Source organism: Petaurus breviceps, unplaced genomic scaffold, assembly GCF_028583685.1.
Source record: "Petaurus breviceps papuanus isolate PSGF00001 unplaced genomic scaffold, PetGlider_PUasm1.0 174, whole genome shotgun sequence".
NCBI classification, from domain to species: domain Eukaryota; kingdom Metazoa; phylum Chordata; class Mammalia; order Diprotodontia; family Petauridae; genus Petaurus; species Petaurus breviceps.
Window position 1 is genome coordinate 61677173 of NW_027185761.1, and position 17237 is coordinate 61694409.

Consider the following 17237-nt stretch of genomic DNA (forward strand, 5'->3'; position numbering starts at 1 on the left):
CTGTGGAGTATCTGGGTCAAGTCAAATAGTTCTGCTTTAAAGGGCCCTACAAAATTGTGAGCTTTTCTTTTTTTTTTAATTTAATACATTTATTTACTTTTAGTTTACAACACTCAGTTCCACAAACTTTTGAGTTGCAAATGATCTTCCCCTCCTTTTCCTTCCCCTCCCCCACTATGGCAGCGTGCAATCCAATATAGGTTCTAAAAATACCTTCAGATTAAAGATTAGTCAAATTGTAAAGAAGGATTATAACCAATGGAACGAATGAGAAAGAAGAAACAAATCAAAACAAAAAAAAGAGAGAGTAAGTAGTTTGCTTCAATCTGCACTGAGACTGTAATTCTTTCTCCGGCTGTGGATAGCCCTTTCTATTATGAGTGTTTTGGAGTTGTATTATAGCCTTGTGTTGCTGAGAGGAGCCCCGTCTATCAAAGTTAATAATCATAGATATGATATGTCTGTAATTGTGTACAGTGTTCTTCTGGTTCTGCTCCCCTCACTCAGCATCAGTTTATTTGTCTCTCTAGGCTATTATGAAATCTGTCTGCTCCTCATTTATTATAGCACAACAGTATTACATTGCATTCATATACCACAACTTGTTTAGCCATTCTCCAATTGATGGGCATTCCCTTGATTTCCAATTCTTTGTGGACACAAAAAGAGCTGCTATAAATATTCTAGTAGATACGGGTCCTTTTCCCACTTCTGTGATCTCTTTGTGGTATTGCTGGGTCAAAGGGTATCTACATTTTTGTAGCCCTTTGGTCATAGTTCCAAATTTCTCTCCAGAATGATTGGATCAGTTCACAACTCCACCAACAATGTATTAGTGTCCCAATTTTCCCACATCTTCTCCAGCATTTATCATTTCCTGTTTTGTCATGTTAGCCAATCTGACAGGTGATATGTGGTTCCTCAGAGTTGTTTTGATTTGTATTTCTCTAATCAATTGTGATTTAGAGCATTTTTCATGTGATTATAGATATCTTTAATTTCTTCCTCTGAAACTGCTTTTTCATATCATTTGATCATTTATCAATTGGGGAATGACATGTATTCTTATGTATTTGACTCAGTTCTCTGTATATTTTATCAGAGACACTAGTTGAAAAAAATTCTTTCCCAATTTCCCACTTCCCTCCTAATCTTGGTTACATTGACTTTGTACAAAATTTTTCAATGTAATGTAATAAAATTATCTATTTTGCATTTTGTAATGTTCTCTATCTCTTATTGGTCATAAATTCTTCCCTTTTCCATGAATCTAACAGGTAAATTATTCCTTGCTCTCCCAGATTGGTTACAGTATCAGCCTTTATATCTTGATTGTGAACCCATTTACACTTTTTTTTGGTATATGGTGTTAGATATTGGTCTATACCCAGTTTCTGCCATACTATTTTCCAGTTTTCCCAGCAGTTTTTGTCAAATAGTGAGTTCTTATCCCAGAAGCTGGAGTCTTTGGGTTTATCAAACAGTAGATTACTATAGTAATTGACTATATGTCTTGTATACCTAATCTATTCCACCGATTCACTACTCTATTTCTCAGCCAGTACCAAGTAGTTTTGATGACTGCTGCTTTATAATACAGTTTAAAATCTGGTATGGCTAAGCCACCTTCCCTAGCATTTCTTTTCATTAATTTGCTTGATATTCTGGACCTTTTGTTCTTCCAGATGAATTTTGTTACTACTTTTTGTGAGCTTTTCTGTAATGACTTTTCAGGACTTATTGGCCATACACTTCTCTCTCTGACAAACAAATAAGAAAGAGTTGTTCTGTCTAATTATATATCGGTCCTCCTTGACATATCAGAGAGGTGGGAAGAACCAGCTTTGGCAGTCACAAGGCTTACCTTGAAGAGCCAAGGTGAATCATAACTGCCCAATGTTGAGGTTGGATTATTTGGATACCTCCATAGTATTTATGGGATCAGATGATAGATTTGGGGCTAGAGGAGACCTTAGAACTTAGCTCAGCCACATAAATAATTGATTTGACCTCCTCTAGTTGGTGCAGTGGAGACTGTTAGACTTGGAGTAAGGAAGACCTGAGGTCAAATCCTGCCATAGATACTTACTAATTATGTGACTTAACTTTTTGCAGCTTCAGTTTCCTCCTATGTAAAATGGAGATAATAATAACATTGGGTTATTGTAAGAATCAAATGTGATAATATGTGTAAAGCACTTTGCAGAATGTAAAGGTCTATATAACTGTTCACATCTTATTTCATAGAAATAATTATTTCATAGGAAACTGAGGTCTTCAGGGGTTAAATGACTCATCAAAGGCCACACAACTAGTAAGTGTCCATGTTGAGATTCATACTTAGGTCCTGTGACTCTGTCCAACACATCACTCAGTCATTAGACCATGTCATTAAGAGGGAAACCATAGTGTTTTAGGGAGAACGTTGATAAGCTATAGTGAATACAGGCAAGACCCATGGAACCTTGGATTTACCTCCCTGGGTCTCAGTTTCCTCTTCCATAGACTGAAAGTCTTGGGTCCCTTCTAAGTTTAGAACTACAATCCCATGATGCTATGTAAATGATTGTGTAAAATGATATACATTGAATAACATAGTAAAGAAAGCTACTAAGTAATGATACTATCTCTTAGCACTCTTGTGAAGATGAATCAAAATAATAATCTTTTAATTGCTTAGAAGACTTTACAATGCTAGGTAAGTGTTAGGTATTATTGTTAGGCGTTGCTAAGAGCCAACTTGGAGTACTTGAAATGACTTTGGCATTTGGAGTCAGAGGACCAACATGTTGGCCATTGTCGGCCATGCAATTTTGGCCAAATTACTCAACCATTCTGAGCCATAGATTTCCCATCAGTAAAATAAAGGAGTCAGATTAGGTTATTTCTAAAGCCCTTTCCATCACCAAGTCTGACTTTATGCCATGCGCTGTCTAGTTCTCAGCCCATTAAGCATGTCATAGGATCGTCTCATAGAGGTAGCTTCTTAACTCTTTTTTAATGATACAATGAATCTTCCAAAAGTAACTTTCCCCCAATATAATTACGGGGAATATCAACTTTCATTGCTTTATTCAATCTTCTGGAGATCTTGTTACACTCTTAATGAGCAACCATACTTCTTAGTGGTTGCAAGCAGATAGTTGAGATTGAGAATTTCCTACTGCTGGAGAAAATGCAACTTTTTTTGAAAAAGTGAGTGCTCCTATCAGGACTTCCAGGACTCTTTGGAATCATGAAGAAGATATTTATCTTTTTTTTTCTTTTTAGTTTAATTGCACTCTCCCATTCTTCAATCTTGAGTTGAGCTCACTTTGTGAAAGGAAATGCCATGTGAATGGGCAATATATGCCTTTACAATGAGAATGTGCCAAAGCCAATATCTGGGAATGCCCGGCTCATTAACACATTTTCTTTTCTAGCTCTCTGAATGCCAGGCAGGCTGCTTAAAGTGCCACACACACCATCGTTCCTCTGTATTTGTCCTCAGCATCCTCCCCTGAAGAAGCTACCTTGTCTCCAAATAACTCAACCTTGATTTCACTCAAATGCTTCTTCAGACATGGAAGGCTGAGATCGGTCTTCACACTGCTTTAGCTGACATCTCGGAAGGAGTAGTGCAACATCATTGGATGTGTGTTCTCTGTTGTCTTTGTTCTTAGCTTTGCTCTTCCTCTCTGAATGCTTTGCCGCCTTTCCCAATGAATGAAAATAACGGAAAAGCAGAATAATGGAGGGATTGCTGTATCTCTCGTCTAAATTCCATTGATCAGTTTCACTTGGATGTCCAGTTGGAGAATATGGAAGGGTGGGGAGCTCAAGAGACAGAGGAGTAGGCAGGGAGTTCAGATGCCAGGATTTTAATCCCTGATTTCCCAAGACTTTGCATCCTTTGGGACATCAGAGGACCTGCTTCACTTCTCTATGACCAATTTTCTCCACTGCCAAAATAAATGCTCCACCCACCCATCTACCCATTCAAATTCCTGACAGAGGTTAGGAAGCTTATTCAGATGATTATGGAAGTCCGAGGATTTCCACTTCCCTGGGGAAAGATGATTGGAAATAGCACTACTTTGTAGTCAACCTTGAGTGAATGGGGCCTGATTATTCAGCTTGATTTTCCAGACCTCATGCTTCTCTTTCTGCTACTTTCCATCACCTCATTCCATTGCTTAGTTTTCTCTCCCCTTGTCTCTCACAAGTGGACAGGACAAATAAAAAGGATCTCTTGTTAACACATAACAAAAACTCTGGTCAAAGGTTTGGTGGGAGAGTGATACCTTCATTCCAATTCTTCCTTATCCATACCAATGTCAGAAATAATAATCAACTATACTGTAATTTCACCTCTGTTTTAATCATAACAAACAACATTCACAGCCATGCTAAGAAAAAGATGAGAGATCCCAATATGTGTATGCATAGGTTCAAGTTGGAAGTGCAGGAGAGAAGGAAGAAAAAAAGAGAAGGAATAATAGAAAGATGATAAGTAAGGCAGATAGAGAGAGGAAAGGTCTTGTTTCCCTTCTTCTGTTGACTTATTTCCATATTTCCAGAGATCTACAAGATAAAGAAGGAAGGAAGGAAAACATGGTGCTAAGATTGGCCCTCTAACTCATAGATGATTTCCTTTTTGTTTTCTATTGAGAGTGAATCACTAATCAGTGTTGCAGAGATTTCACTATCAAGGCAATCCCACAATACAGCCAAAAGAAAGGGTTGTGTATGGAAGTCACTCAGATACATGGACCTTAAGGTTGGATTTGGAAGAGGCCTTAGAGATGTCATCTGGTATGGCCCCTTTATTTTATTTGTCAGAAAATGGAGGCCGAGAGAAGCCCAAGATGACACAAGTAAGTGTTGGAGTCAGGATTTGAACTCGGGTTCTCTGACTCCAAATCTTAAATACTTTCTACTGCACCATGCTAGAAATTATGAACAATTGGTGCTCAGCAAATATTAAACATTTTGGAAGTCAATTATCCTGGAAGGGCAAACCCAGTAACAAATGGATGATACAATGATCATACAATCTAGTGTAAGTCACTCCAACAAATATTCACCCAAGGTACAAAGTTGGGTGCTGAGGATACAAGATAAAGTGAAACAAACAGCCCTTGCCCTTGAAGAGCTTATATCCAAAGGGGGATTTCTTTAGTAGACAGAGGCTAAGCCTTGGAATTCAGAAGCTCTGGGTTCATGTCTTGCTGCTGACTTCTTAACCATATGACCATGGGAAAATCATATAATCACACTGGGAAGCTCTAGTCTGAGATGAGCTGGAGTGTTATAAAGCAGAGATGTCAACGTTCTTGGCATTCGCATCCCCATTAGAGGCACTTAGTAAACACTAATTGATGGACAATAATAATAGCCAACACTCATATAGTGTTTTAAAGTTTGCAAAGTAGTCTGCACATCTTATCCCACTCAGCCCTCCAGGCAGTCCTGTGAGGCAGGTGCTGGCATTAGCAGTGAAGTGACTTGCCCAGGAGCACAGGACTCATAAGTATCTAAGGTAGGATTTGAACTCAAACCTTTCTGATCCGAAGTTTGGCAGTCAATCCACTCCACCACCTGGCTTCCTCAGGAGAACGAGGGAAGGCCCTGGAGTAACTGAGGGGGAGAGCAAAGGCAATATCTTCCCTTTTCTGCATCGTCTGTACCAGCCAGCTCCCTAAGCAATTGGATGCATTACCTGTCTGCATCCTGGCAATTCCCTGCATCATTAAAAGCAAAGACCCAATCTGTCATGACCCATTAAATGAAAAGCTGGCCATCTTGCTTCCACATGTTCACAGTCCTAGGTAGAAGGTTACAATTAAGCAGAGAACTTTATGGTCTTCAGCCAATAGACAGCTAGGTGATTCAGAGCCTAGAGTCTCAGATTTGGAGTCAGGAAGACCTGAGTTCAAATCCAGTTCCAGACACTTACTAATTGTGTGACTCTGGGGAAGATGTTTAATAATCTCTGTCTCTATTTCCTCAACTGTAAAATGGGGGCAATAATAGCATCTACCTCTCAAAGTTGGGAGGATCAAATGAGATGATATCTGTAACACTTTACACAGTGCCTAGCACATAGTAGGTGCTTATGCCCTTCTTTCCATTCAGAAAAGCTGATTTAAGATCAATGTTTAGGATTAAAGCTCCTTCTCTGGAAGGAACTTTAGGGGATATCTAGTTCAACTTCATTTTGACAAGTATGGAAACTGAGTCCCAGGAAGAAGTGATTTTCCAGAGTTCATAGAGGTAGTAAATAGCAGAGGTGAGATCTGAACCCAAACCCTCAGAGTCCAAATACAGCCAGCCCCCTTTTCCTTGCACCATTATAGTTATTTAAGAGGTTTTCCTATTCATTGTGACTTGATCAATTTGCATGAGTGGATGGTGAATTTTTCCATCTATGCTAAATACATTAAGTGACCCTTTTTTTCTTCCTGATTCTCTCTCTCTCTCTCTCTCTCTCTCTCTCTCTCTCTCTCTCTCTTTCTCTCTCTCTCTCTGTCTTTTCTCTCCCTCTTTCCCTCTCTCTCTCTCTCTCCTTCCCACTCCCCCCTTTCCTTCTCCTTCTCTGTCTCTACCTCTTTGTCTCTGACTCTCTCAGCTTCTGGGTGGGGGGGAAGGTGGCATTGACACTTTTTCTTTTTCTTTTTTTTCAGATCCAGAAGAATAACAGCACACACACACACACACAAACACAAAGAGCCTGCAAATTTCTTTCATCATTTTAGCTGAGCTTCTTCCTCCTTCTCCCTCTTCTTCTGCAAAGACCAGTTTCTGGGAGGAGGCTGACAAGTTTCCAAAAACACCCCCCCCCCCCAACTTGACTGCCTCTCCCCACCTCCCCCAACCTTTGCCTTCTTTCACGGGCTACTGCACAGGAGATGACTCTTTGGGGCTTGAAGTTTTGCTTTGGGGAGAGGGGGCTTTCTAATGAAAAGCCAACTTGAGATTTGCACACACAAACATCCCTGTATGAGAGGCCTGCCTCAGACCCACTGTTAACGTCCTGGCTCCTAAGGCACTTGTCAGACAGGATGGAGATGGAGAAAGGAGACTTGGGGAGAAAGGCTTGGAAACCTACCCCATCGCTGCCATCACCAGTGTTCCCATTTGGAAATATGGTTTTCCCCTTTTTCCTTTTTTTTGGCTGCTGATGCTGGAGACAGATGTTGTTTTTGATGGAAGTTCAAAGGCTTTTCTTATTTCTTCTGATCTCCTCGCTGGCTGGATTTTTGCTGGATCTGGAGATATTCATCCTCTGTCCTCTTCTCACTTTAGGACATGCTTAAGTGCAGCTGTGGGCTTCTTCTCCACATTCTCTGATATGATGAATTTGTAAATGCCTATTTATCCTACAGGAAGATTTTATTCAAACCTCATCTGACTTTTCTTTGTGCATTTATTAAAGTAAATCTAAAGGAAGGTGCCTACTCTCCCTGCTGTAGGAAAGGATACTCTAAGTAGTATCCCTGTAGATGAGGGGTGTTGAGGGGGGACCTGAACATTTCCTCTATGAGGTTGTCCATCACTAGGGCTTTGTGTCTAATGATTTTCCACCATGGGCTACCCATGGCTCAGCCCCTTGTCTCCTTTTCTGGTACATGCCGAGAGATTAGGAGCAGGGAATCACACCAGTTAATTCTTTTTCATTTTAATGGGATTTATTTTTTTTTTTTGACCAGATAGAAGCTTATTGACAGAGTTGATAAGAAAGACAGGTTCAGGCAAAGCCTGAAGAGGGAATGAAAATTATTTAATTTGACTTCTAGAAGAGAATGAGGGACAGCCTTTGAATGTGCTGTAGTGGTTTCTCACAATGTCGGGGGAAAGGAAGTAAGACTTCCAACCCTTTGGGTGCCCCAATCTCCCTATGCTGAATGCATAGGAGGATACAGATGTGTTGCACAGGCATGGATGGGTTTCAATCTGTATCAATGACAGGAATATTCCCAGTGATGAGAGAACCAATCCATTCTTGTTTTCCAGTAGAGCCTGATTGCCCTATCAATCAAAAAGTAGCTATTATGTGCCAGACCCTCTAATAGGCCCTATATATACAAAGAAAAATTCAAAGCAGTTTCTGTCAAGGAGATTACACTCTAATGAAGGAGACAACATGCATATATACAGAACAGAATGGCAGAGTAGTGGCTAGTGGGGTCCCGTGATGCTGAGATTTCCCTTATGTGAATCTCAAAGTAAGTCTAGTTTAGGGTCTCGTGATGGCCTTTGGCCACAATGAGAATTCCCTCGAAATCAATGGAATTAAAGATTATCTTCTTCTTCCCATGATAGACTAAAATTTATAATGAAAAGTACAAAACGGCTGTTTCCATATGGTATCGAAATAACAAACCTTCCCTCTGAAAAGAGTTACACAAGATTCTTTATTCACTGGTTAACGGGAAGAGTGCAAGGTGTTGGTCTACGAGACCCTTTGCTCTATTCAAACCGTGCACATGCAGAGAAACGAGGTTCTTGGGGGAAGACAACAGGCGTATACTGATTACTATTTGACTAGTTGTTTATTTGACTCAGTTCAACAAGTACTTAGTAGGTGCCTGTTATGTGTCAGGTCCTGGGATACACTGATTCTGGGGCTAGAGATGAAAAGAAACGAGTTCCTGCTCTCTATGAGCTTTCTATCTATTTGTATTCATAATTAAGTTTAATTTTGGTGACTCCTTTCCTGTGTTTAGTAGCTCTGTTTGCTTTCAGGACAGACCATGTGTTCCTAGTAGAGACCATGGTCCTTGTATATCTTTGGAAGTTGTCTGTCTCTGTAAGTCCCTAGGAGTGAACCCAACCTAATTCGTGTCAACCTTCAGTCTCATGAAATGTAATGGCGGCCTTGTTCCTTTTCCATATCTTTGCACACACAGAGCCTTACAAACCAGCCAGCAACAGCTCTCCTGGGCTCTTATTTTTAAAAGCAAGCAAATGTTGTTTGTGAAACAATATTGGAGAAAACTGTAGGAAGTATAGCCATTTTCCTCCTAGATTGTCAATCACCCTACCAGGAGTAAGAAAGTTGATGATGCTTTCAGTTATTTTAGTCATGCAGTATTTCCATTTGAGGAAAAGAATGTGAAAGGACATCCAGCCATCCCTGCTGCCTGGACTTGGAATCTCCCAAGGACATCAGTGAGAAAACACAAAAAAAGTTCATGTGACATTTGTATGTATGCCTTTTACATGTACTTTAGTGGGTCTCTGCTAAAGGTGAATAAAAAAAAAACCTACTTCATTGGGGCGGCTAGGTGGCACAGTGAATAGAGCACCAGCCCTGGAGTCAGGAGGACCTGAGTTCAAATCCTGCCTCAGACACTTAACACGTACTAGCTGTGTGACCTTGAGCAATTCACTTAACCCCAATTGCCCTACTTACCCCCTTCCCCCCCAAAAAAAAAGAAAAGGAAAAAAAACCTACTTCATTGCCCGATGTATGGTTTTCAGAGGTGATAGGGTCATAGATCAAAAACTGGATGGGATGTCAGACGTCACCTTGGCTAATCCCCTCATTTAACACAACAGGAAACCAAGAACAAGAGAAGCAAAGTGACTTCCCTCACGTCACACAGCTGATAAGCAGCAGAACTGGAATCTGAACCTAGGGTTTCCACCTCTAAATGGGACCCTTTTTCTATAATTCCATGTTGCCTCTCACTTTTGAACCCAAACAGATATTTTTTGGTCTTGAGCTGGGATTTCTTCGGTATATAGAATTCCCATTGTGGAAATACCCTTCACTTATACAAATCAGTAATATCTTCTAGTCTTAAAGAGATGCCAAAGGCATTGAGGGCTTATGGGACTTGTCCTCGGTCATACAACTAGTGGGTGTCAGGAGTAGGTCTTGAACCCAGGCATCCCTCTTGCCAAGATCAGCCCTTTATCCACTATACAATGATGCCTCATCTGCTGTCCAGAGTTACCAGAACTGAAAGAGTATTTTAAAAATATTGAATTGATTAGGCTTGGGGTTAAATTAGAAAGAAGATAAGCTCACTGAATCTCTTGCATTTTGTTGAAAACTACTTTGAGGATTATAGTTTTAAGACAAGAAGGGATCTTAGAGATCATCTAGTGAAATCCATCTATTTTACAGTTGGGGAAACTGAGGCCCATAAAGGTGAGGTGATTTAGGAAGTAAATTGCAAAGCCAGCCCTTGAACCCAGATCATTTGAGTTCAAATCTAGCATACTTTCCATTCTGTCATCTTATACTTAACCTGAAATCCCAGGAGATTCAATGAAAGCGTGCTGAATTATAGCAACAAACGGGAAGTGGATTTTGTACCCTATGATATTATGACCAGCTGTCAATGCTAGAATTGAATGAGTTGGCTTGGGAATCTGAATTTACATTTGGTACCAGTTTCTAATGCATTGTGACCTAGGGACTATGGTCTCCCTAACAGCAAAGCCCCAAACCAACTGGTTGCAGAATGAAAACTTCATTTGCTAAGTTTTGGTCTATCTGCCGCCTATTCACTCCTGTGATTGACTGTTGTTGTAACTGGACTGATTGCTTTTGTATCAGCTGTAATAGCCTTAGAAAAGTCTTTAATTCAATTAAACAAACATTGATGAAGCACCTACTATGTCCATTTAGTTCTGTATTTACTCCAGCCCTCTTGATTTCTGAGAATCATCAGTCTGTGGAATCAAGCAAAAGAAACTTTAGAACCTTAAATGCAAAGGCAATTTCTTGCCAGTCTCCATTTAGTTCATTTTTAAAAATTTCTAAAAGACCTGACAAGATCCTTCTAAAGCTGTGCTATCTCTAAATAAGATCATGTCAGCGTGTTAATATTCCTTAAGCTCCTTTCTAGCAGGGACTGTTTCATTTGGTCCTTTTTATCCCCTAGACCAATGCTGACCACATAGTAGGTGCCTATTCCCTGCTTGTTGGATTGAGTTGAATATTAAAGAAAAAAAATCCAGTGAATTTGTTCATTTGTTTTTTGTGGTATTTTCTTCCAAACTACTTTTTGAATGAGTGTACAAAGGTAAAATAAAATGAATACTATTAGTAGATAATAAAATGAGGAAAGGAAGAGGAAGCAGGACAGGAGACTGACCTTGATCTCATAATATTGGAGGAAATAGATGTTCTTTTAGTATACTATCTTCTATGGATTATTTCCCTTTCTATGTAATAAAAAATGTTTTTTTTAAAAAGTTCTGTTCATAATTAAATTATTCAAAGACTCTTGAACCAATAAGGAATCTGTAGAAGCTATTCCTGTGGATACAGAAGAGGGGGTGTTGAGGATGTAAATCCATGAGAGTGGCATTTTATCCACAACTTGATTCAATTAGTGTATCACATGCCTACCATGCCAAGTACTTTGCTAGGTCCTAGGGATCAAAGGTCAAACCTAAAAGCACTTCTTGACCTCAGGAAGCTTGCATTCTATCATAGGGACTCATCATGTGCACAAATAGGCATGCAGAATTCATACAGAAGACATATAAAGTAATTATAGGAGAAGAAAAGTCCAACCCTATTGGTGGTAGCTGGAGGCTTTTTCCTTTCTAAAAGGCAGAGCTAATACTTTTTTAAAATTGAGATCCTCTACCCAGGTCCATTCATGTATTAAAAGATACGACACATGTGGTATAACCGAGCACTGAGAATACAATGTAGGTCACTGCTCTGCTCAAGAAGTCTCGTTATCTACCTAATAACTCCAGTATGAAACAAATTGGTTCAATTCCACTCTTGGTGCTTCATGTCCTTCAAAGTCTGACTCTAACCTAATTTTCCTGTCTGGTTTCACACCATGCTCCCACCTACACACTTTTATTTAATAGTCTACTCCAATTATCTCTTAACCTTTTCTTTGGCTTTGCATGCCCTTTCTGAATTACTTTGTATTTCTGAGTACACTCATTTTCAGGCAGGGGAAGGTAAACTCCTTTCAGGCGGGGCTGCTTCATGTCTTTGTATCCCTGTTTCACAAAAGTTGGGGCTTGGTAAGTGTTTGTTAAATTGAATCGATGCCCAAAGACTATGTGTTCACCCCAAGAACATAACAATGAAAAACTAATGATCAATGTCAACATTGCTCATAAACTTCTCCAAGAACTGAGAGGCTCCTTACTACCCAGGCCAGAGTTTAGCTCCCATTCTGCTACGATTGACAATAATCCTTAGGACAACCTAGCTGACATTCTTGTATTAAGGAAGACATTTTCAGCAATACCACAAATCTGCAAAAAAAGGAGCCTGGGGACCAGAAAGGTAAGTCACAATGAGAATGAGAGTTGGGCTCTCAAGTACTATCATCAAATTTCCAAGAAGCTGAGGAAGGGTCTGTCTGGAGAAAGGAAGGACTGTTGTACTGATACGAAATTCTTTGAATAAATGTGTGAGGATCTCCAAAGAGAAAAGGGAATCAAAATGATCAGTGGTATTGTTACAGATCCTCTAGTTACCTCTGGACAAAGGCAAATAGGCACTTTTCCTTCTATAGGATGGAATAGAATGGGAGAGGAGTCTTCTTTGGGTCCTCTACAGCCTCTTGCCTTCCCACTGATGAAGTGATTTGCATTCTTAAATATTGGCAAAAATGAATAAATGAATGAAGATGGATAGATTATCATTCCGACTCCCATTCCCAAATAAAAACAAATGAGAATATCTATCAGAGGGTAACTGTGAAATTCATCATGGAATCATGGATTTAGAGCTGGAAGACACCTTAGTTCAATGCTTTGATTTTACAAGTGAGGACACTGAGACATAGAGAGAGAAAGAGACTTACTGAAAGTCACAAAAGTAGGAAGGGGCAGAGACAGGATTTGAACCCGAGTTCTCTGATTCCAAATCCAGTGTTCTTTTGACTTTCATCAAGCAGATACCCTTGTAAAACAAATCTGAGGTTATCCTTAAATGGTAGCTAAATGGCAATTCCATTCAGCAGGCATTCAGTGGGGCTCTGTTGTGTCCCTGCTTTGCTGGGGATACAAGAACAAACACAAAGAAGTCCTGTCCTCAAGGAGCTTACCCTTTACTGGTTCTAGTCTACTTATATTTGGGTTCAAGGCAATCCTAGTTAATAGTTCATTATCTCCATAGACTTTATGAACTGATTCTAAAAAGTAAGACATTTAAAGCCCAGTTAATATTGGTTAGTTTCTAAAAAAGATTTCTCTAGAAGAAAGCATACCTTTGTATATCAGTTTTTCCAATTATTATTCATGTTAGAGTAGGAAAGTGTATTGTTCCCCATAACTCATTCAGGTGATTGAAGGGTGTGTGTGTGTGTGTGTGTGTGTGTGTGCGTGCACGCACGCACACAGTCATAAAACCCCTGAAATGCTGAAACACATGTATGTTGCAAACATGTGGCCATAGGTGTTGTTTAGTGACAGGCACTTGTAGTGGAATAGTGAAGCTAACATTTTTCTCTCCTTGCTTTGATGATATTTTTATACAATTTTATATGCTTCAATTGAAAAATATTTGCTATTTTCATTTGTAGTACTCTGCTTAGGCTTTTTATCAGATTTGGGGACAGTTACTCTGCCAAGTTCTCCCATTGTCTCTTTTCCTCCCTCTCTGCCTTCTCTTTTTCCTCCCCTTTGTCTTCTTCTTCTCTCTACCTCCCTCCCTCCTTCCTTCTTCTTTTTTCTCTTTTCTCCTTCTTTTCCTACTGCTCCCCTTCCTTTTCTTTTTCCTCTTCCCTTTCTCCTCCTTCCACCTCCACTTCCTTCTATCTCTCTTTCTTTTTCTTCTCCTCTTCCTCCTGCCCCATCATTCTCCCTTCACTCCTCTCCCTCTTTTTCCTTCTCTTCTTTCTCCTCCTTCCCCTGATAGAAGCCATTTAAACACCTAACCAACAAAACAACCTGTGCTCTCTTGCTCCTTTCCTCTGATGTTGCAGCCCTTCCCTTAGGTGATGGAGAAGGTGGCAGAGTCCCAGCCAGAGACTGGGAAAGCTCAGATGCTCAAGAAGGGTCAGCTGACTTTTGTGGGGTGAGTCTCAGGGATGGCTAGCCATGCTAATGTGGTCTTCCTTTAGTCAGTCAGCTTTCTTGTGTGTCCTCAAGTTTGTTTTGACTTTAAAGATGGTTCTTGCTCATCCCTGCTGATGTTTAGGAATTTTCAATACAAAATATTAAGCCATATAGTGAAGGCAGCAATTGACCCAACTTTGGTCATTGATTGCACTCGTGTCCAAATGAACCTGTGGGAAATGCTTAGTCCGATGTTTAAGGAGACTCTAGAGAGAAGGGGGAGATAATAACCAAACTTGAAACCCAAATCTTGCCATTTCAGTGTCTCCTTGAAGGGATTCAATGGGGATTTCTTTTTTTATTCTAAAGAGTTTCTTTAAGTGGATGAGATTAAAAATAAATTTATCTTTAATTGAAATCATAGAGAAGAATATCTGTATTTGGAAGAGAAAATGCACATTGTGATGTGTATCATGAGGCAAGAAAATAAGAAAAATCTATTCTAAGGGTCAACATTTTACCCCAATGATGCTGGTTTATCCACTCAAGCAACATCTTATTGTATCTCCAAATGCAAAAATAAATACTAGACATTCATGTAAAAGAGTATTCTTGTTATCAGAAAAAGCACACTTCAAAACCATGTTTTAGTAAAGAATAAATACTTGTATGTTGCTCTGGTTACCAAATAAAAAACAGAGTTATCCACTCAGTTGGAATTTGAATGGTGAAAGAGCTGTTTTTTTTCTCCCTAAACTGTTCTTCATATCAATACAATGGTGTCTCCAATGTCCATTCTACCATATATTTTTTAATATTCCCCTGACCTTCATATGCATCCCTTTCATGTCTAAAACTGAGATTATGCTCATGTAAATGCACACCTAAAGTATGCATAGACTCATCGGATTTCAGATCTGGAAGTCACTTTAGAGACCAGCTAGTCCAACCTCGCATCCCTCTGCTATCCCATTTTATAGATGAAGAAATGGAGGTCCAGATGGGAGCGTGGAGAAAGTAAATGGCACAGCCTGGTTTTGAACTCACTTTGGTCACAAAATCAGCTGCCAAGTCCTGAAATAAATCAAAGCCATAAGTTGAGGAAGAAAGTGTCTTTAACTGAAAGAGCAGGGCAGTGAATCTACCACCCTGGGAGATGTTCCGTGAGTGCAGAGCACAATGGATTTCCCAACCCAGAATCTTTTATGCTTTTAGGTGGGAAGGGTAGCATGAGGTAGTGAGGCCCCTGCCACCCTTGGAGAATTGAACAAAGAAAGTGACTTCATTCTGGCTCTTGAACCCTTCATGCTGTGAATCCCAATGGAGGTGGGGGGGGGAAGGACACTAGGAAGGGCTTTTGAGACTAGTGGGTGGGAAAGTTAAAGACATTACTGAAATACTGACATTTCTAAGACCATTTAAGATACCCAGCATGTGATAATATACTTGGTATTTATTAACAATTTTCTGTCACCGCCGTGCCACCATACCATACTACAGTGAGACTAATGAGTGCCTGCAGTGGTCACGTGTATTTGAATTCTCATTCTCAATATTGAAGCTAAAGTTAGGGACTTTTTGGCAATTGGTTCCAGTCCATTAGAAATCTATAGTGTAAATTCAAATAATATGACCCCTGCTAGGTTCTCATTATCTTGGCTGGTGAGGAGCTAGCTGCGCCTGAAGGACGATCGATCCAGACTATGTCAGCCTGTATCACTTCCCATTTCTCAGAACAGAACAATGCTGTAAGTGATGCTGTCCAGTCTTGGATGGTGGTAGTTATGCAGACATTCCCAGTATACCCTTCCTCACATCCTAGCCCACCTCCCACAGAGGGCGGCTGCCGGGGGGGGGGCGCTGGCACCATCTTGCTGCTCTCTCTGCTGCCTCAAACTTCTCATTCCTTGTCCTCTAAAAAGTGGAGTTTGTGATTGGTCAGGACTGCCATTCTCTTCTACCAGAATAGCCATCTGGTGCTGACTGAGGACGACTATTCCACAGTCACTATGGATTTCTTCCATTCATAGTCATGGGAGAATCTTCCCCATCAGATTAGGGAACCACCGCCCCTTCACCCTGGTCACTCCTCCAAGTCTCACAGTCTTACAAAACTGCCTGGGGTGCTGAGTTAAAGCATTTTGCCAATGTGCACAGCTTTTAGATAGCAGAGTCAAGACTTGTCCTCTGGTCTTAGTGCCTTCAGGCCTGACCTCTGTCTTCTCTGTCCTACTGCCCCAAACTCAGTAGAAGGCTCCAAATGTTGACTCACAACATTCCCTGCTGAAACTTGACCACATGATCTTTTCAGTTCTAGACCTGCTGACCCTGTGAGTTTGATGACACTGAGCTCTTTCATGCTCCAGGCTGGCTTTGGTGGCCTAGAAACATGAAGGCCCCCTGCCTGCTTTGAGTCATCACACTGCGGTACAAAAAAGCTATCAAGACGCCACTTCTGTCAGTCAGTCAGTGTGTGCCAGTTACAAGAATCGCCCACATTCACCAGGCACTGAAGCACATGTTAATGACTGGACCAACAATAGGGATATGTGTGGATAGTGTTTCCAGGATAAGGATATGCAGTGGATAGAGCAATGCACCTGGAGTCAGGAAGATCTGAGTTCAAATCCAACTTCAGACATTTTCTCGCTATGTGACCTTGGGCAAGTCACTTCATCTCTGTCTTCCTCAGTTTCCTCACTTATAAAAAGGGAATAATAATAATAATAATACTTATCTTCCAGTGTTGTTCTGAGGGTCAGAGGAGATAAGATTTGTAAAGCATTTTACCAACCTTAAAAATGCTATGGATAATTGTGTACCACAGACACACACACACACACACACACGTACACACACACCCCAGATAGGTGGTGTCATGGATAGAGTGCTGGGCTTGGATTCAGGAAGGCTCATCTTTGTAGGTTCAAATTTGGCATCAGCTTTGTGACCCTGGGCAAGTCACTTAACCCTGTTGGCTCCTGTTTCCTCACCTATAAAATGAGCTGGAGAAAGAAATGGCCAACCCCTCCAAAAAGCCAAGAAAACCCCAAATGGAGTCATGAAGAGTTGGATGTGACTGAAAAATTATAAAACGGTGTGTGTGTGTGTCCTGGTTTAGCACCAAAACCATGAATGAGGATTGTGGTTAGTAGATCATTATTCGATCTGGCTTCAGGTCCTGCGTCTGACAGACCCTGAATAATTCACAACCTCCCCAGACCTCTCTAGGAAAGGTAAGAGAAGATTTACTATTGGCC

General features: G+C 40.5%; 1 protein-coding gene across 4 annotated transcripts in view; it reads left to right on the top strand.

Moving 5' to 3' along the window:
* The window catches only part of PDE1C (phosphodiesterase 1C), a 551686-nt gene that overhangs the window by 512871 nt on the left and 21578 nt on the right, over positions 1-17237 (top strand). The window contains exon 19 of one of the 4 annotated variants that reach the window (XM_069084302.1): positions 6666-11193. The exons of the other annotated variants lie outside the window; for them this stretch is intronic. Within the exon in view, the coding sequence (XP_068940403.1) occupies positions 6666-6679 (14 nt within the window). The 3' untranslated portion in view covers positions 6680-11193. Of the gene's footprint in view, positions 1-6665; positions 11194-17237 lie in introns of those variants that run through there. 4 annotated transcript variants of the gene reach the window in all.